General features: G+C 48.5%; 1 protein-coding gene across 2 annotated transcripts; it reads right to left on the bottom strand.

Annotated features, from left to right (window-relative positions):
* Positions 1 to 17,092: 17,092 nt before the first annotated feature.
* On the bottom strand, positions 17,093 to 20,724 carry PIM1 (Pim-1 proto-oncogene, serine/threonine kinase). 2 transcript variants are annotated; one of them, XM_074528132.1, is made up of 6 exons: positions 20,458 to 20,721; positions 20,261 to 20,367; positions 20,104 to 20,154; positions 19,428 to 19,794; positions 18,656 to 18,832; positions 17,093 to 18,472 (listed from the first exon to the last, which is right to left on the bottom strand). In XM_074528132.1, exons 1-6 carry the CDS (start codon positions 20,537 to 20,539, stop codon positions 18,321 to 18,323), a joined length of 936 nt encoding a protein of 311 aa, XP_074384233.1. In that variant the 5' UTR covers positions 20,540 to 20,721; the 3' UTR covers positions 17,093 to 18,320. The 2 variants fall into 2 exon arrangements, with proteins under 2 accessions (XP_074384233.1, XP_074384232.1); XM_074528131.1 differs by having other exon boundaries at positions 20,261 to 20,724.
* Between the last annotated feature and the right edge of the window lie 422 nt (positions 20,725 to 21,146).

Below are 21,146 nucleotides of genomic sequence, written 5' to 3'. Positions count from 1 at the left end.
TTTAAAATATTTAAATTTTATCAATTTTATCAAAATCTAAATATAAAAAATTGATGTTGACTATAAAAATATTCCAATGTTATCAATTTAACAAAATTTAAAATATCAACCTGCTTTGATATTACATATTAAAAATATTTAAATTTTATCAATTTTATCAAATTATAAATATAAAATATTTTGATATTAAATTAAAAATATTCAAATTTTATCAATTTTATCAAATTTTAAATATCAAACTCTTTTGATATGAAATATCAAAACCATTTTAAATTTATCAATTTTATCCGTTTTTAAAAATTGATATTTAACAAGCCTTTACCAAGCTTTAAACACATAAACCTGCTGATGCAAAGCTGCCAAACCCCATTTTTAGTTATAATCCATGAGTCAATTCACTATTGTCATCTATGGATTGGGTGTGACTTGCCAAAAATAACTATCAAAGCAGGTCACCGTGAGAGATGAGTTTTTCCAGAGCCTGTGCTGATGCTCCTGTGGTATCCTGTGTCCATTGTATGAATTAATAGACTGTAAGTTCATCACAATTTGGGGCTGATTAAGCTGCCTTTTCACTGTGATCTTAAATATCTGAGGCAGCTCGTGGCTTTTTCCCACTGCTTTACAAACAAACACCCACTTTAAACAAACTCTGCGCTTGCTGGGGCCATGGGCTGTGCTGGGATCAGTTGAGTGGAAAAAGCAATTTAGCTTTGGGTTTGCTGTCTGCTGCAGCCAGGCTGACCTCCTCAAAACCCCCAGTTTGCTTCAATTCGATCAATAATTTGGGATTAAGCAGCATGCTGATGTTTGTATTCGGAGCTAGGTGCAATTTAAATGTGTATTTTTCACCAATGAAAACAGCAACGCTTGCATTGCAGTGCTCAAGCTTTATTCTGCCAGTGACATTTCCTCTTTGTCATCATTCCCTACAGGAAATCCTGAATAAACATGAGTTTACAGGTGCAGTTAACAAAGGACACAGACCAGTTTACCAGTGCACCCTCCCAGTAACACAAATTCCCAAAATCCCATTGCTTTGTAAGTCTAGCACTGACTGAAATGAACCCCACATGAAGCAGTTTAGCTGCAGTGTTTCATAAATATGTCAGAGTCAAATCTCATTCAGTACCTGTGATCCTGGTTTTCATCAGTGCCAGTTCAGCATAATGTCATCATTTACAGCAAGAAACAAGAGATTTGGGGTTGTTGAGGGTTTTTTTTTTTTTTTTTATTTAACAGCTCAAAAAAACTACATGGAGTTACTGCCACAGAAATAACGGGGGAATTCAAACACCTCTTACAAACATATTAGATTGAAAAATAGAAACCAATGGGAAGTTTATTAATTACAGTGAGCTTGTAGAGGAAATTCCTTGTATCTCTTATCAAACTCAGCAAGGTTTATTGCAAGGCTTAGCAGTGAGGATCCCCGCTCCTGTGCAGGTGTGTATTTGGGAACAATTCCTTTTTTTGAAATTCCTTTTTTTTACACCACAACCCAGTTGGGCACCCCCAGCTCTCCCAGACTGGCTCCAGAGGAGAAATTCAACTTCTACAGCTCAGCTGGAAGCTCAACCAAGTTTGGCTGAGAATTTAATCAAGAGATTGGAAGAAAAAAATACAATGCAAATTCTCTTCTTGTGTTCATCACAGAAAATGAAGAAGTTGACAGAGGAACTAAGGGTGTGCTCTGATAGAGGATTTGAGGGTTTATTCTGATAGAATTGAGGGTCTGTTTTTGATAGAGGAATTGAGGGTCTGATAAAAGATTTGAGGTCAGTTTTGATAGAGAAACTGAGGCCCTGCTCCCGTGCCACCATTCAGGGCCGTCCACAGGCCTGCAAAATGTCATTTTACCCTCCTGACTCCTTCTTCCTGCCCTCATGAATGAGGCTCTCTCCCTGTCTGCCTCAATGAAGGCTTTGTCTTGCTCTTCAACACTCAGCACGAGGATTTGGATGATCACAATGAAAAACATGGAGTTTGCTCCTCAGCACAGGAATATTCTGAATATTCTGAGGATGGAGCTGAGAGATGCAAAGCACTTGGATAAAACCTCTAGATTTTTCCTCCACGTGTGTCCCACCAAGAATGATTTATAAGTGTTATTTACAATGATTATGCATAATGTTTGTAAAGATTATTCTGATATTCTGTGTAAGATTTGAGGACTTTTCAGTCTCCTTTTGGATGCTTGAGATTTAAAGATTATTCTGTGTAAGATTTGAGGACTTTGAGTGTCCTTTTGGATGCTTGAGACTTAAAGATTATTTTGATATTCTGTATAAAATTTGAGGATTTTTCAGTGTCCTTTTGGATGCTTGAGACTTAAAGATTATTTTGATATTCTGTATAATATTTGAGGACTTTTCAGTCTCCTTTTGGATGCCTGAGATTTAAAGATTATCTGATATTCTGTGTAAGTTTGGAGGATTTTTCAGTGTCCTTTTGGATGCTTGAGATAATTGTGCTGCACACAAAGTGCATTTAACTGCTCAAGTCTGTCCTTGGAAATTCAGAGAACCTCAGGGACAGAAACACTTACTCAAGGGGCTTCAGTAAATTTTCCTCTAAAAATTGTTGAAAAACATTTCTTGATAATAAGATAAAGAACATGGGTGGCTGTTTTCAGTCTACACTGATGTGCTCAGATGTTTAATTTCCTGTGAATATGGGTCCTAGAGAAAATAAACACAGTGATAAGAGGCTTTTTTTAATATATAACTTTCTCCTGCACTGTGATTTCAGTCTGGGGTTGGAAAAAAAGAACCTTTTGATGATATATTATTGAAATGAAAACTCATTTACAAATTCACTAAAGGAAGGGCTGTCTAAGCAATGGTTGTGTGTCTCTGAAACATGTATTTTTATGATATTTTTAGGAGATAAGGGAGCTATTTCTAGCAAAATACAAAGACTTTTCCATTGAAAAGAAGAGGGAAGCGCTGGAAGCAGCAGGTGTCAGGATCCATGAATGATGAGAACACAAGAATAGGTGGAAAAACAGAGTTTGGGTGGAAGCAGATTGTTGGATGGCTGAAATATGGGAGAAGAATCTCAAAAGAGAGAGTTCAGGGCACAAGAGGAGCTTTAGACCTGAGGAAACATCTCCTATTCCTGATTATCTCCAGCCTAACTGCAGAATTAATAATTTCTCCCACACCTCTCTCCTGCCCAGATGTTGCTGCAGATGGCAAAGAGAGTTTGGAAATGCACAGCAGGACAGTGAAACCAGCCTGGTTTAACTTCCAGTGGCACTTCAACAAAACAAATAAAAGAATTCTACATTTCTCTTTGCTCCCCACACCTTCTCCCCTCACTGGAGTTCAGGACTCTCCAAAATAAAAGTTTTTTCACCCATCATGCCAGCCCCTCACAGCAACTGAGCAGGGAAAACAAATCATCTTTTCTGCCAGAGATCTAGGAAATATTTTCTAAATTGTATCACAGCAGAACAAAAAGCTTCCTTGAGCTGTAGGGTCTAGGAGAAAGGAGGTTATCAATGGCATTAATTTTCTATTCTCTAATGGAAACCATTGTCTGACTTTGCCACAGCCGTGGTTTTCTAATGGTTGGGAGTAATTTGCCCAGATTAATGCTCTCTGTTCAATCCATTTAATGGGACTGAATAACACTAAAGGCTTTATCAGCAGTCAAAGTAACCCCTGCAAAACCCCAGCAGGCAGAAATGCCTCTCGAGTTTGGCTCTTGAGGCTGGATGGTGCTGCTGGGTGAAAAATGAGGGAATTGTTTGGAGGGAAAGGAGCATCAGCAAACCCCTGGCTGGGCCTGAACTCTCTGTGCTCCATCAGATGTGTGCCGGGGTCAGGGCCCAGCCCTGGCCTCACGCTGGGCACAATGTGGGGTTTGTGTCTGGGCTCTGTCCCACTGCCCCGAGCCGGGGCTGCACAGAGCATCAATCTGTGACCCAGCAGAAATCAAAAATCCTCACTGGCTCCTTATCAGGTTCACTTTGGGATAGCACCTATTGCAAAGGTAAAGGCTTTTTCATTTCTATATTTTCTTTTTATTTTTTTTACTATTTTATTTTTATATTTATTTATATTTTTATTTCCATTTATATATTTTATATTATTTTATTTTTGTTTTTATTTCTATGTTATTTTAATTTTTATATTTTGTTTTATTGTTTTTATATTATTTTATTTTTATATTCTATATATATTTATTTTCATTTTTATATTTTCTTTTATTTCATTTTTATTTTTATATTATTTTTATATTTTATTGATTTTCTATTTTATTGATTTATTTCTATTTTATTGAATTTTATTATAAAATTTTCTTTTATTTCATTTTTATATTTTGTTTATTTTTATATTGTTTTATTTTTCTATTTTATTCATATTTTATTTTCATTTTTCTATCTTATTTAATTTCATTTTTATACATTATTTTATGTTTATATTATTTTATTTTTATATTATTTTAATTTTTATTAAAATTTATTTTATTTATATTATTATATATTATAATTTATATTATATTATATTATATTATATTATATTATATTATATTATATTATATTATATTATATATATAATAATATAATATATACAATTATATATACATATATAATATATGTATATTATATATAATATACATAATATAATATATATACAATAATATATTATAAAATATATTTATTTATATTATTTTAATTTTTATTAAAACTATTTATAGTTTATTTTTTTCATTATTATATTTTATTTTATTTCATTTTTATATTCTATATTTTCAATTCTTTATTTTATATTTATTTTTCCTTTCAGCTTCATTTTGAAAGTGTCAGCTACACAGGATCACAAAAGCTGCTGTGTTGGTTGGGTTTTTGCTCCCCTTGTTCTCATCAGCTTTCCCTCCACAGCACATTGAGGAATATTCACTGTGAAATCTTTTCTGCCTCAGATGTTGCAGCATCCCAGTTCTGCCCCACAAGAACTCTCAGTCACTCCCTGTCCTGCTTTGGCACCCAACCTGCTCATTCTGGATGCTAAATTAACCTTTTAATTGCTTTAATATTACCTCACATGCCATTCAAGACTTTTTTGGCCCCTTTTTTCTTCATCATAGGAAGCACCACTCAATGCTTTAATTGAGGAGAGGGGATTTTTGGAATTAACACATTAAATATGGTTTTAGTGCAAAAAACTTCTCATAAATCCCATTTTGCAGCCAGGATGTACTATTCTGCCTTGTCTTCCCCCAAAAAATCACCTCAAAGTAGCTGTAAAACAACTGATATCAGCACTTCCAGGTTTTCACCCAATTTTAGTGGTTTTTGGCTTTGCCAGGAGTTCCTGACTGATCTCCTGCTCTGGTTGAGCCCCGTGGTTTGGTGCCCACTGTAGATTCACTCTCCATGTTCAGCATTTTGGGGGCTGCCGGAGTGAATGCTGAACTGCTGAAAATCACAGCTCAGGGACTCTGACCCCCAAGGAAGGTTTGCAATCCCTCCCTCGCTGCCCGGGGCTCTCTCTGTGCTCTGGTTCAGCTTTGGGTTGGGTCATTCCACACTCAAACCTCTCAGGAAATTTCTAAGTTGTTGGAGGAAACCATGAGGAAATCAATCCTCGTGGGCAGGGATGGATGGGATGGTGGGGAATGGTTTGAAAGGAAAGGAGAGGAGGTTTAGATGGGATTTTGGGAATTAGGAATCGTTCCTTGAGAGGGTGGGGAGGAGCTGGGGTGGAATTCCCAGAGCAGCTGTGGCTGCCCCATCCCTGGCAGTGCCCAAGGCCACACTGGACAGGGCCTGGAGCACCTGGGACAGTGGGAGGTGTCCCTGCCATGGCAGGGGTGGCACTGGATGGGCTTTGAGGTCCCTTCCACCCCAAAGCATTCCAGAGTTCCCATTTCTGAGGTTCTGCAGAGCCAGGTAAGAGCGGGAGCCCAGGCACAGGAGCCTGGAATGGGGTAGGGCAGCACCTCCAGGCTTTGTGGTGGCTACTCACCCACAGAAAGCTTTGAAATTGTAAAAACCTCAGTGATTTTGAAGGAAAACTTGAGGACTTGGCCTCTGAGGCCAGAAGCCCTTTTCCTATCTCCCAGTATTGCCCTTCCTCCTTCAGCAGCCACATCCCAACAATCCAACACACACCAGAGTTTGTTTGATCCCCTTTAGGTCAGGAAGCACAAAACACTCAGAACTGAGCCTGGGCTCAGCTTTCCCTTGGATCAGGGCTGTGGATAACACATTCCTCTTCATGACCAGGATCTCTCTTTCCCACCCACAGAGAATGACCCAGCAGAGGTGCTGGGGAAAGGGAGCCTGAGGCCACCCAGCAGCGCCTCGGGCCAGCCTGGGTGGGCCATTTCTTCCTCCCCAGCTTTTCCTTCTGCCCTTTCTGGTCCTTCCCAGTATGGACCAGTGGGTGTTGGTGGTGCTGCAGGGAAGGGAGAGCCCTGGGCAGGGCAGGTGGGGCTGGGCTGCTCCAGCTGGGACCAGCGTGGAAGGAGAGGGGAGGAAGAACCTCAGATGGAGCACGAGGTGGATTTCAGTGCAGGAGTGGCTTTTTGGGAAGGGTGTGGGTGCAGTGGGTTTGAGTTCACTCAGCCCAAGCCCCTGGTGATGATTTCCTTATGCTCATTATTCCTTAAGAAGAAGAAAAGGGTTTGTGTTACAAGAAAACCCCAAATGTTTATGGTGAATTTCCTAAGCACGGAAGATGATGCAAGCAAGAAACATATTAAAAAAATATCACACCATGTAAAAAACATCAAAACCCCACCAACCTCCAATCAAACACAAAGGAAAAGATGCAGAGCCTCCACTACAACTGACAGCAAATTCAAAATGCATTGTTTGATACAGCCCTGGATGTCCACCAGAACACTCAACCCTGTTAGGAAATCTCTTTTATTTTGTGTATAATCTGTGTATTTAGAGCTTGCTTAATGTATTTCCTCTCTTCACCAATTTTATTGCAGATTTTTCACAAAATCTGGCCAGAACTGATGTCACAGTAACCCTGTGAGATGGGCAGAGTGGTGGAAGAAATATTTATGGAGAGTGACCAAAGTCAGTGTGGTGTGGCACAAACCCTCCAAACTCTTCATTTCTTCCTCCACAACTTCGTGTCAGCAACAAAAGGAAAAGCTTCTTTGTAATGAAAACACTTCCTAACACTAAGATGAATCTCCTAAAAAAGAATAAAAAAGAATCTCCTACCACTGAGATGTCAGAACTTTCTGTGCCTTGTCTCCTCAAGAGAAAGGCTGCCTTCCACCTGGAAGCGTGTATTTTTAATTTAATTACGTTTCTCAGACTGTATTTTTTGATTTAATTAAAGAAATGTCCATCTGGCTCTCATCCTGCACACAGTTGGTGCCAATACCCATGAAAAATGGAAAGGAGAGAATCTCTCAGCAGAGGAGATCCCACCCTGGACAAGCACAGAGCTCTGAGGTGGGATCTGCTTTGGGATGGAGCCAGGTTGGTCCTTCTGAGCTTTTCCTGCAAAAAATCAGAGTTTCTGGTGTCAGAAGGTTTAAAATGAGAGTTTTTAGTTGAGGTTTAAAATCAGTTTTTGCTATCGGAAGATTTAAAATCAGAGTTTTAGGTGTTAGAATATTTTAAATTCAGAGGTTTTGGTTCGGAAGATTTAAAATTGGGGTTTTTGCTGTCAGAATATTTAAAATCAGAGTTTTTGGTTCAGAACATTTAAAATCAGAGTTTTTTGTGTCAGAAGATTTAAAATCAAGAGTTTGTGGTTCAGAACACTTAAAATCAGAGTTTTTTCTGTCAGAATATTGAAAATCAGAGTTTTTTTGTTCCAGATATTTAAAATCAGAGTTTCTGGTGTCGGAATAGTTAAAATCAGAGTTTTTGATTCAGAACATTTAAAATCAGAGTTTTTTGTTCCGAACGTTTAAAATCAGAGTTTTTGGTGTCGGACCATTTAAAATCAGAGTTTTTGATTCAGAACATTTAAAATCAGAGTATTTGGTTCAGAACATTAAAAATCAGAAGGTTTTGTTCCGAACATTTAAAATCAGAGTTTTTGATTCAGAACATTTAAAATCAGAGTTTCTGGTGTCGGAATAGTTAAAATCAGAGCATTTGGTTCAGAACATTTAAAATCAGAGGTTCTTGTTCCGAACATTTAAAATCAGAGTTTTTGATTCAGAACATTTAAAATCAGAGTTTCTGGTGTCGAAAAAGTTAAAATCAGAGCATTTGGTTCAGAACATTTAAAATCAGAGGTTTTTGTTCCGAACATTTAAAATCAGAGTTTTTGATTCAGAACATTTAAAATCAGAGTTTCTGGTGTCGGAATATTTAAAATCAGAGTTTTTTGTTCCAGATATTTAAAATCAAAGTTTCTGGTGTCGGAATATTTAAAATCAGAGTTTTTTGTTCCAGATATTTAAAATCAAAGTTTCTGGTGTCGGAATAGTTAAAATCAGAGTATTTGGTTCAGAACATTTAAAATCAAGAGTTTCTGGTGCCAGAACATTTAAAATCAGGTTTTTGGTTTCCGAACATTTAAAATCAGAGTTTTTTGTGTCAGAACATTTAAAATCAGAATTTTTTTTGGTTCCGAACATTTAAAATCAGTTTTTGCTCGTTCCGAAGTCGAGCGCCGGCAGCCCCGGCCCGGCCCCCGCGCGCCCTCCCGCGGTCACGGCCGGTACTGCAGCGCCGCCGCTGCCCCGCGGAGCCTCGGAGCGCTCGGCCGGGCCCCGCCGTGTCCCGGCGGCTCAGGAGGGACGCGGGGCCACCACGGTTGTCCCCCGGTGTCCCGCTTTGTCCCCAGCATCCCTCGTTATCCCTCATTATCCCTCTTTGTTCCTCGTTGTCGCCCCGTCCCTCAGTGCGGCGCGGCCGCTCTCTGTCTCCCCCTGGTGGTTGCCTGCGGTGCCGCAGCCCCGAGCCCACAGAGCCCTTCTGAGCTTTTTTTTTTCCTCTTTTTCTCCGTTTTTTGCGTTTTTTAGCCCTCGTTTGCCCCGATCTGCGCTATTTCCACCTCCTGCTCAGGCTCTTTACTCGGATGTGTTACCACAAACACCAGAGGTTTATGTGCAAAAAGGAGACAGAGGAGTCTATTTTTACTTTATTCGAATAAAGGCAGAGGCCATGGGGCATTCCCCTGGAATTTCTTACATTTTTGGAGGACACAGCCTCCTTTTAATCCAAATTTCCCTCTTTCTTTCCCCATTTCGGAGGTACTTTAAAGACACAGACTTCCCAAAACACCTGATACCAAAGATTCCCCTCAAATGTCCAACCCTCCTTTTTCATTTTTAATTCTTATGGAATTTAAGGTTTTCCCCCATTGTTTCTTTCATCTTCCAATGTTTAATTTCACTTATCAGCAAACCTAAAGTTTATTTGTAAAGGCAAATATCTTTTTCCATTTATCAATCAGGGGAATCCTTCCCATGGTTTCTTTTATCTCCCAGTGCTGGTTTTATCTACCAGCAGACCCACAGCTTGTTTGGAAAGATAAATCCACTTTTCCTCTCACAGGGATGCTCTGGGAACCTGGCTGGAAACCATCCTAACCCTTTGGAAATCTCACCCTCCTGGCTTTCCAGGTTTTTTTTTTTTTTGTAGAAAATCCCCTACCCGGGAATGCTGCAGGGCTCCCTGGAAGCTGCTCTGCTGCTCAGTTACACATTAAAAACTTTTCAACAAACAATTTTGTGCAGAAGGAAAAAAACAAATACCAAACAAATGCAGCAATGTGTGAAGTTCTCATTTCTATAACTGCAGACAAATCCTTAAGGAGTCATTTAAGCACACACTGCGGTCCTGTGGAAATAACACATTGTTCACAAAATGGGGTTTGTGAGGAAATAAAAGCAAAGCTTTGTGTATGTTATTAAAGTAAATAAACTAAAAATACCAACAAATACAATAAATAAAAATAAATAAAATTAAAATGCTCTAAAATGCAGGACAATAACGCAGAGAGGCCGCAGGCAGGAGGGGATGGCTGATGATGGACGGGCCGGTGCTGCCGGTACCGGGCCCGCCATGAGCCAAGGCAGCAGCGGAACGGCCCAAAGGCGCCGGGCCGCCATTGCAGCGAGGGAGAAGGGCCGGGGGCAGGGTGGGACGAGCTCACCGGGAGAGAGGGAGGGCCGGGAGCGGAGTCAGGGCCCGATCGCCCGGGGCTGTCCGGGGCCGAGCGCCGCCATGTGCGACCCACGCGGGACTCGCGGCACTTCCGCGTTGTCGGACAGGACGGAGTCCCCGCAGGGTCAAAAAGTATCGTAGCCCAAAGTCATGTGTTCATGTTTGCTTCCCTGGAGCATGCCGGGAACTGGAGTCTTTCATCTCCAGGCCGCCTGGTGGGCAGGCTGTGCTCGCGGTGCATGCCGGGAGATGTAGTTTTGCTGCCCGTGCAGTGACCGCATGCGTAGTAGGGCTCAGCGCCGCCCAGCGGGCACAATGGGCGCTGCAGGCGGAGCCCCCCGGCCCCCTCAGCGCCCCCGGCGGCGCCATCTTGGCTCGGGGGCGGTGACGGGGAAACCGCCCGGGAAAAGAGATTAAAATGAATCCCCTCTGCAATGGAGCCGGGCTGGGAGTGTTCATCTGCGCAAGGGACGGCTCCGGGGGCACCTGAGAGCATAAAGGGGCGCTAGGAGAGGGAGCTTGGGACAAGGGTCTGGAGTGACAGGACACAGGGAATAGCTGTGTGCTGCCAGAGGGCAGGGATGGACGGGATATTGGGAAGGAATTGTTCCCTGTGAGGGTGGGCATGCCCTGGCACAGGTGCCCAGAGCAGCTGTGGCTGCCCCTGGATCCCTGACAGTGCCCAAGGCCAGGCTGGAGGGGGCTTGGAGCAGGGTGGAGTTACCCTGGCCCTGGAGGGGGACACCTGGAGGTGTCCCTGCCATGGCAGGGGATGGCACAAAATTTAAGCTCTCTTTCCACCCAAACCATTCTAGGATTCAAAACCAAAAAGTATAAAAAACCCCATTCTGATTACACACAAAATTTATTTATTTATTTCATTTATTCATTTATTATACATGGACAAGCACCACTTGCTGAGTGTTGGCACTCTGGGGACAGACACCAGCATGCAGTGGTCAGTCAGAGCAGGCTCCTGTCCACCCTGTGCCTCTGCTTGGGAGGTGTGAAAAATGCCTATTTTATGTTTGGCTTTTTGCAAATATTAAACGAATATTATACATGTTTTGTCAGAAAGTTATGCTGTATTAATGTCATCTCTATTCCATGACCTTCCTCAGTCAGCACAGCTTACCTCAGTGTTTGCATGCAGATGTACAAGGCTATGTGAGGTTTCTAAGTTTTGAGAATTCTTTACAGATCCATTTCTCACAGCAGTGGGAGTGGCTCTGCTCTGGGGGGCTGTACCCCAACATTCCTGTGGGGTTACACAGGAGCTCCAAACCCTGGCCTGGCATCCCTGGGGTGCCCTGGGGCAGGACCTGCTGCCTTCTGTCCTGCCCCTGGGTCATGGTGACAAACCCTGGGCTGTGAAAAGGGCAATGCAACCCTGGGGAAGGCCAGGAAAAACCCACCCACGAGTGGGGAAAACCTGTGTTTATCCTTCAAAAACCCAATTGTGAGCCAGGGCAAACAAGGGGGGAGGAGAAGCCCAAGCCCTTTGTGCCTGCAAACAAAACCAGACAGAGCCCAGGTTCTGAAGCCACCTCTGCTGCCCTTAAAGGTGTTTTTGTCACACTGGCTCCATGTCAGCCCCCAGCAGGGGCAGTGCAGGTGCTGGAGGCTGTCGGCAGAGCCAGGAGCTCCTGTTTCACAACATCCATCTCCTGCCAAACAGCAACCTGGCAGGGATGGAGGATTAATCCCATTGCTTCCAGCCAAGGGGGAACCTCCAGAGCACAGTGGCCTCACCTGCACTTTGGGTCTGGAGGAATGAGCCAGGAATTCAACCACGGAATTATTTAGACTGGAAAAGACCTGTGAGATCATCCAGCCCAAGCTTTGACTGTTCCCCACCTCAACAACTAGACAAGAGCACTGAGTGCACTCCTTTCTTAAACACAAAATTCACCTTTAACTAAGCCCTAGGGAAGAAGAAGCCTTTCAGGAGGGCTGGAAGCACTTAAAAAAAGGGAAGAAATATTCAAAATGAGGGAAGGCCAGGAAAAAACCCACCCATGAGTGGAGAAAAACCTGTTCCCCACCTCGACGACTAGACCAGAGCACTGAGTGCAGTCCTTCCTTTCTTGAACACAAAATTCACCTTTGTGAACTGAGGGTGAAGGGAAGAAGAAGCCTTTCAGGACGCGGGAGGACTGGAAGCACTCAAAGAAGGGAAGAAATATTTAAAATGAGAGGACTAAAAAGAAAGAAATATTCAAAATGAGAGGATTTTCTGCAAAGCCGCTGGGACTGACAGCAGAGGGCGGCACGGGCTCGTTGCGATGTCTCCGCACCTGCCGCCTTTTCCCGAGCCAGCGATTTCTGCCTTTTCCCTCTCCATCCATCTCCAGGGTACGGGGGATAATTCGGGTGCCAGAGCGAGCCCTGCTTCGCTGACAACAACCCCAGCATCTCCTGCAGCTTTCGATTCTGAACGAGAATGAAACTCGAGACAGAAGAATCGGTTCCTTTTCCCATCCTGAAGCTAAAGCAGAGAAAGGAAACTTCAGAGCTGGCAAAAATAGCAGATTTGAGGGTGCCCAAGTGTGATATTTGAGGGTACCCAGCTGCGGGGAGAGCAATGCCCTCCTGGCCGGAGGGGCTGGCTTGGAAAGCGAAATTTCCAGGAAGGAGCTGGGTGGGGATGCTGCTCCTTCCAGGCGGAGTTCAAAACCCCAGGGGTATTTATCACATATTACACATCCAACAATGTTATCACAAATCCCCTCATCCCGTAACTCGGCTGCAAACTCCGGGAAATGGGATCCATCCCGCGCGGGAGCTGAGCACGGACAGTGTGTCCGTCTGTCCCGGAGTCACTTTTAGCATCTGTGAATGATTGCAGAGCTCCTTTGGGTCCTGCTGTCCCCTCCCTGCGGGCAGGCTGGGCTGGATTTGCTGTTCCTCCCCAGTTTGAGTGCCCGATGTTTCCTGGAGCTTCCCCTCCCGCATTCCCACAGCAATTCACACATCTTCTCCCGCTCCGCGTATTTATTGGCTTTATCAAGGCTTTGTTTGGAAACACCCTGCTAGAGCAACAGAGGAGTGACCCTGGCGAGGGTGGGGGGCTCATTGTCTGCTCTGCCCACATCCTGCTCGCTCCCCAAAGGTGAGAAACTCACCCGGAGGGTGAAATCCGAATCCTTGGCACTCACAGGTGCACCTTGATTAAGTGAAGCAGGAGTTGATTAATGAAGGCAAGAACCAAACTGGGCCAAAAGGAGCCAAATCTGTGTGCTTTGCGGGGGGTGCACACTCACCTGGGCACCCTGAGAGTGTGGGTGTCCTACAGGGAGCAATCTACTCCACGGAGTAACCTGGCACCGAGCCTGGGGCTGCCATGGCACATCCGTGCTGCACACTTGGTTAGATTCTGCTGGGGCTCCTTCTGATGCTGAGGGCCCCAGCCCTGCCTGCCCATTTCAGGGAAAGAGATGGAGAATTTGGGGTGACCTGAAGTGACATTTTGCCGCTGCTGTTTCTCTCACAGCTTTCTCAGAGGGTGAGATCTCCATCCCGACACCCGCTCGCCCCTCGCATTCACACACGTGCCTCTGTGGTATTTGAGGGCCGCTGAAGTGGCTGCTGCAGTTTGTAACAGGAGATGTTGTTTCATTTTTGGGGTTGCTTAACCCCCTCCTAACTGTAATAAACCCGGTGAGTAAGGGCACAAAAATATTGCCCTGGAGGTAGGGGACCAAAAGCTTGGAAAGGGATGAAAGAAACACTCCCATTACAGCTTTCAAAATATGTTTCTCTCGCTGAAGCTGCTAAATTTGACTCAACTTTACACGCTGGAAAGGTTTTGCGGTTGGTTTGGGGTTTTTTATGGTGAATAAGTGTTTTTTCCTCTTTAAAACCCCCACCAACTCGCAGGCTGAGTGATGCAGTTTCGATGTGTCACGGAGGCAGGGTGAGCACAGCTCTGCTCTTGGCAGAGTCACTGCAAACCCCAAAACATGAGACTCTGCTCTGGAGTGGGGCTCCAGGTGCCTGAAACCAGCACCTGCCCCCCCCGGCTGTGCCTGCAGGCTGGGGGTGTCACAGGGGGCCTGGGAAGGGACAAGTTTCAGCCTGGTTTCACCCTGAGAGGGGGCAGGGCTTTGGTGTGAGCTCCTGCAGGATTCAATCCCCAGCCCGGGGGACGTGGGGACACCAGGGGATTAAAGCTGGGAGCTCCTGCTGCAAATCTCAGCCTGAGGAAAGAGGGCAGGGGAAAGGAGGTGAGGCCAGGCTACACCACAAAAGATCTCCAGCGAGTTGGGTCGCTGTGCCTCAGTTTCCCCACATGGAGATGATGCTGTTGCCACACAGGCTGCTGGCAAAGGGCTCAGCCTGATTTCCACAAGGGTTCATTCCCGGGGAGCTGGAGCCCTGGGACATGGTTTGCTGATAATTCACCCCGACCTAAGACCTCAGGCAGGAGTCAAAAATAGCTCCTGTGACTCACTGTGCCAAGAAGGCCAAAGGGTTTGAGACAGAGCCTCGGGGACACCTGGATGTTTTCCTCAGGATAGGGAGGTGGTGAGGTGCCACCTCTGAGATTCTGGCTCTTCAGGTCCCTGTGGTGAGCCCAGGCCCTGCTCCCCAGGTATTTTCTCCTTGGTGCTCATCTGCCTTTCTCCAGCCTTGGCAGAAGTTTGGGCTGTTGCTCATCTCACATTCCCAGAAAGGGATGTGTAAAGCATAAATGTCCCTTTTGCTCCCCTGGCTGGTCCTTCCTGCATCACCAAACGCCTGAGCTGGGGATGGATGCCTGCAGAAATGCACAGGTGTGATGAGTGCTGACCCTTTGAAAGACCTCAGTCATCTGTAGGATTCCAGTGCTCCCAGAACTGGAGTTCCAACAGCCTGAAATCTCCTCCTGGTCCTGCTTCATTGTTTTTTTCCCAATTTCTGCATTGTGGGTGCTTTGCCTGCTGACACAGGAGAGCAAGAAAAATTTGTGAAAGGGAGTTGGGGAGCAGTGCTGCCTCTGAGTCACCTCCTAATGGGTAACTCCTGTGTTTTCATCCTCCTGTCATATCTGATGGCCCCAAAGTGTAGGAAATATCCCCTCAGTGAGGAAAAACAAGGGGTGAAAAGGGTTCCTCTTTCCCCCAGGCCCTGAGTGCAATGGTGATGGGCAGCCTGGAGCGGAGAACAGGTAACTGATGCTGCAACTGCCCATCTTTGCTCTCCCCCTGTGGCAGAGACCTGGGACATGAATCTGGTGGCTCTTGTCCTATGAAGGTGTTACTGCTCAGGAAGGCTGGTGCTCAGGGAACCAAACATGCACTGATCCTTTTCCAGAGAGGTTTGGGACACAAATCTGGTGACACTTACACTGGTGCATGTATTGGCTCAGCACTGGGTGCACTGGGATCACACACACACCAGTCCAACACTCAGACAGGACAGTCCCCATGGCCAGCAGGATCTTGGGGACACTCTGGCTCTGTCCTGTGCTGCAGCACAAACTTGGGGGTGACAAAATCAGCAGCCACAGGCGGAAACCGAGGGACTATCAGCAGCCAGCTCCACTTGGGACCTGCAGAGTTTTCTAAGAAACACCGCAACAGTCGCGAGCGCTTTCGGGAAGGGTGGGCCGGGCTGCAGCGGGGCTGTGATAGTGCTCAGGGGCACGCTGCCCACACGAGGGGCTCCAAGGGGTAGCTGGAGGTGTGGTGGGGATGTTTGTGTTCGTCTAAGAGCAGCTTCCTGGATGGTCTTGAGTGGAAAAGAGAGAGAGGAGGGTAGATCTAAACCGCATCTCAAAATAGGCCCGAAGTTTGACGGCGTTTGGAGCTCTGCTTCCTGCTTCAAGCAGCCCCAAGGAGATGAAAGATGCAGCTGAGTGAAATAGGAAAAAAAAAATAAAACAAGAAATAAAAAAGCAAAACAAACAAACCAACTTAACACTTTCTTCACCAAGGCAGAGACACAGACATGATAGCAGGTCACTCCATGAGGCAGGGATGTGGCTCCAGGAGCCCTCATTCCCTCATAGCAGGTTCATGGCTTGGAAAGCAGGACAGGAGAGCCCTGGGACTGCTCACTATACACGGGGATATTAAGGAAAAAGCCTTGGAACAAGGAAAGGAGGGTCCTGTTGTGTCAGATCTGGGGATTTGCACTCACCTATAGCCTTGCTGGGGAAGGGACTGCTCAGTGGACATGGGGATATTAAGGAAAAAGCCTTGGAACAAGGAAAGGAGGGTCCTGTTGTGTCAGATCTGGCCTGGGGACTTGCAGTCACCTATAGAAAGAGAAATCTGCCCCTTCCCTGGAGCTGACACAGCCCTGTGCACGCAGCAGCAGCTGCTTTCAGGTCACGCAGAAACCAGTCTCCAAAATTCAACACATGTAAACTAATTTTAAAAAAAACAACCCAAACCAAGATAAGAAAACACACAAACAAACATCCCTGAAGTGCCGCAGAGCTGGAAATGGGGTTTGACAGTTTGAGAGGGTAAAAAAACTGACCGCTGCTGACTGATAGTGACCGACTTCTCGTAATCCTCCCATCAGCTTCCTCTGCTGTGCTGCGTTGGCCGGGCTGGAGGTGGGGACAGCCCGCTGGCAGCTTCCTGCAGCCACCAGCCCCCGGCATGCAACACCAACAGAGCCGGAGCAACAGGATCTGCCTTGCCCAAATTGAATTTGGCTGACAACATCCGGCGTTTCGTAAGCAAGCTTTGATGTTTGTTTACTCGCCAGCTCCAGCACATGCTCCGCACCAGCCTGAGGATGAACGGGAGAAAAGGGCTCAGCACCTCTTTGATCTCTCCCAGGAGAGCTGCCAGGAGCAGGCAGTGCTGGAAACACCCTGTGGAGGGATGGATCCAGCAGTCCAGATCCATCTGGTCCCAGTTTGTGCTGGGATGGGATTTTTGGAGTCAACCAAGGTCCCTGGAGTAGCCATGGTGTGGTCACTGGTGCCCCACAACTCCCAGCATATCCTCCATCCCACCCCACAACAAAGGAATGTCTCCAGCACAACAAGTGTTTTGTTTTTATTTAAAACCGCATAAAAAAAATAAGATTTCTCAATTCCCCTGTACAATATTAACTATTAACAAAACCTGCTGGCTACACACGTGGTTACAGGTACAGACTGGACAGTGCAGACAGCCTGGGCCAGCACCCCCCTCCCCAGCCCCAACAACAAGACACCCGTGGAAAAAACCCAAATTCATCTGCAAACTGAGATCTGCACGTGGCAAGGAAAGAACAGCACCCAGAACTATGTACACAGACAGCTGGGGAGAAGCTGCCACCCCACACCTCCACCAGACACCCAATGGAAACACAACAGGCCCAGGGATGGACACAGGACAGAAACAAAGGGAAAACCTGAATGGAAAACCGGGGGGTCAGCAGCTGTAGAAGCAAGGCATGGGCTGGAAACCCACATGAATTATAAATAAATAAATAAGTTATCCTAGCGGCTAGAACTCTTCCTTTAAAAAACAAAACAAACAACAAATTTATGAAAATAAATTAAAAACAAAAATTGGAAATGAGAAAAAGGCAAAATGTTACCACTATTCACAACTGTACATCAAGCTTTGCTCCTGTAGAGCTATGTACACATTTACAGCTGTTGGTTTGCATTGTTTGTGCATTTGTGAGGGCACAGAGAAGCAAAGAACCCCAGAAAACCCGTGTGGGATGGAGGCACAGGAGGCGAGGCATAACCCACTTGGTTCCCAAGCATCTTCTGACCCATTTCCTTTTTGAAAAGAAAAAGGAACTATAGGCCCAGGCGAGTCAGAAAAGCAGCACTGTAGGAAAAGTCAAGTCTTTCCTGCAGCACAGCTCAGATCAAACAGAAGGCACACAAGCGTGGGGCAGGGAGAAGGGACAGTGAGAAGGGACAGCCACTCTGCCACAGGCCCTGCCCTCCCCACAGTTTTCCCCCACTGAAGCTTTTCTTGCAGTCAGGTCATCCAATTCAGCAGGTCAAGATGACACTTGAGAGCCTCCAAAACCAGTCCAAAAAAATTACTGTAAAATCTCAGAAGAGACAAAGTTCAGATGGAGTCCAGGACAGCTGGCTTGGATGGTGGCTACCAGAACTTGGAAGAGCAGGTCCCTCAGCCCAGCTCCAGGGCAGGATGTGCACATTCCCATCTGAGAACATCTGAGGATCCCTGCTCAGTGTTATGGTCAGGATGAAAAAGTCTGGTTTTCTTTGCTTCTTATGACCAGGAGCTGCATGGAGCTGTTACTTGTCAGGCTCCTGGATCAAACTGTGCAGGGTGATCTCAGCTGGTTCCAGGTGAATGTCCTGCAGCCAAGAATGGTTGAAAATATCCTCCAAGGACGGCCTGTCCGAGGGGCGCATGGACAAGCACCACTTGATGAGGTGTTGGCACTCTGGGGAGAGAAAGCAGCAAGCAATGATCAGTCAGGGCAGGCTCATATCCACCTTGTGCCACCATCTGAGCTGTGCCCACCCTGTGCTTGGGAGGAGAGCAGCATGGCAGCACATGTGTCCCTCCTGCAGAGCTCCCTGGGAGCTGCAGCCTCCCCCAGGCACATCCCAAGCCAGGTACCCACCGAGAGAAATGCGCCGTCGGAAGAAGAGCTGGCCCCGGATGATATCCTCATCCTGCTCGAAGGGAACATCCCCACACACCATGTTGTAGAGCAGCACACCCAGGGACCAGATGGTGGCTGAGTGGCCGTGGTAGCGGTGGAAGCGGATCCACTCCGGGGGGCTGTACACGCGTGTTCCTGCGGGGCACAGCAGCTCGTCAGCCCTCGGCACAGCATCCCCGGCACCCGGCGTGACCCGCCCGCCTTCCCGCCAGCACGTGACTCTTGTTTACAAACTTTGGGTTGTAAAAGGAAGGCGCGGGTGCCAGAAGAGGGCAGCAGGGCCCGGGAAAGGCCCGGCCGTTACATGCGAGGAAAAAACCCACCTACGGGTGGGGAAAAAACCACGCCTTCCCCCCCTCCGCGCAATGGTAAAAAAATAAAATTTAAATTATAAACTAAGGTAAACAAGCGGAGAGGAGCAGCCCCAGCCCTTCCGCACCTGCAAACTAAACCGGCCGGTGCTCGGGTTTTGCAAACCCCCCCCCCTCTGCTCCCCCCTCCCCAGGGTGTTTTTGTCACGCTGGCTTCCCCCGAGCCAGCCCGGGTGACGGAGGCTGTCAGCAGGGCCGGGAGCCGGCTCCCGTTTCACAACATCCTCCCCGTGCCAAACAGAACTTGGCAGCGGCTGCAGAATTCATACCGGCCCCCCCTCCCCGGCACGGGGAAACCTCCGGAGCCCGGCCCGGCCGCGCAATGCCCGGCACCGGGAGTGCACCGGCTATGGGCTCACCGTCAAACTGCGTGTAGAGCGTGTCCTTGAGGAAGGTGCCCGAGCCGAAGTCGATGAGCTTGAGCTCGCCCGTGGCGAGGTCGAGCAGGATGTTCTCGTCCTTGATGTCGCGGTGCAGGACGCCGCAGTTGTTGCAGTGCCGCACGGCCTCCAGCACCTGGCGGAACAGCCCCCGCGCCATCTCCTCGGGCAGGAACCCCCGCTCCGTGATGAAGTCAAAGAGGTCCTGAGACGGCTCCGGACGCTCCATCACCACCACGAAGCTGTCCGGGAGCTCGAACCAGTCCAGGAGCTGGATGACGCCGTGGAAGCCGGAGCCCACCTTGTTCAGGAGCACGATCTCCAGAGGGACGCGGCTGCCGCCGGGCTGCGGGGGCACCACGCTGCCATCAGCGGGGCTGAGCCACCCCCGCCCGCGGCAAGCCCGGGTGTTCCCCTGCCCGCTCCCACAGATCCGGGGGACGCTCCGGTGTCTCCCTGCCCGCTCCCACCGGTGCCGGGCATCCCGGTGTCCCCCTGCCCGCCCCCATCGGCGCCAGGCATTCCCGGCCCGGGATGCTCCGCGTCCCCCGGTGACCCCACACTGCTCCCCCCGCGCCGTCCCGGTTTCCACCCTCGCGTCTCTGCTCATCCCCGCCCGTCACGCTGGGTTCTCCCGCTGGCCCCGCTCACTCACCAGCTCGCCCCACTGCGAGATGCGGTCCCGGGCCACGCGTTTGATCGCCACCTGCGAGCCAAGGGGAACGGCGGGATGAGCTCGGCACCGGGATGAGCTCGGCGCCCGCCCCGCCGAGCCCCCTCCCGCTCCGCCCGCCGCCGGCCCCGCCACTTACCGGGGCGCCGTCCGAGAGGCGGATCCCCGAGTAAACGCTGCCGAAGCCGCCGCTCCCCAGCAACGGGCCCACCCGGTACAGCTGTTCCAGCGGCTCCTTCTCCTTCCCTGTGGACGAGACCCGCCCGTCAGCGCTCCGCCCGCTGCCCCGGCCGGCCCCGAGCCGGGACGGGCACCCGCACACCGGCCGTCCCTCACCTGGCTGTATCTTGGCGGGGTGCAGCTCGCCGGCGGTCCCAGAGCGGAGGTGCGCCAGCGAGGTGATTTTGGAGAGCAGCATGCCGGCGTTGGGGCCGGTGGCGGCACCTGCGGCGGGGCGCGGGGCCGGGCAGGGCTGTGAGGGCGCTGAGGGCAGGGCAGGGCGGGCTGCGGGCGCGAGCGGCCGCTCCGCGCGAGGCCCGGCCGCGTGTGGCGCGCGGCCCCTGCCGGCCCCGCGAGCCGCAGGGGCCGGGGGCGGGGCCGCACGCCCCGCGGGGCGTGGCTACGCACCATAACCACGCCCCTCCTAGGCGCGGCGGCCAATAAGGAGCGGGCGCGGCGGCGGCGCGCGCGGGCAGCGCTGCCCGGGCGGCCCCGCGCGGTCACGGGGCCACGCCCACGGCCACGCCCAGCGGCGCTGGTTCGCGCGCTGCGTTTTCCCGGGAATCGCCGCTTCCCCCGTGCCCGGCGTCCCCCGGGCTCACCCCGCCGCTCCGCTCTTCCGCTCTTGCTCCATCACGCGCCAACCAGCGCGTGAACTTTTCCCCTTTCCAGTAAAAGTGGCCATGTGGCCCTTCCAGCTGCGGGCTCTTGACTAATATCGCTGTTTTTTAGGGTTTTTTTAACCCCCCCCACCCCCCCCACCCCGTCTTCTTTTTTCCGCAGAAGTCGCTGGCTGAGATGCCTCC

This window comes from Zonotrichia albicollis, chromosome 28 (assembly GCF_047830755.1).
Source record: "Zonotrichia albicollis isolate bZonAlb1 chromosome 28, bZonAlb1.hap1, whole genome shotgun sequence".
Classification (NCBI taxonomy): Eukaryota; Metazoa; Chordata; class Aves; order Passeriformes; family Passerellidae; genus Zonotrichia; species Zonotrichia albicollis.
The sequence above is the reverse complement of the archived record's forward strand: the minus strand, read 5'-3'. Positions and strand labels throughout refer to the sequence as shown.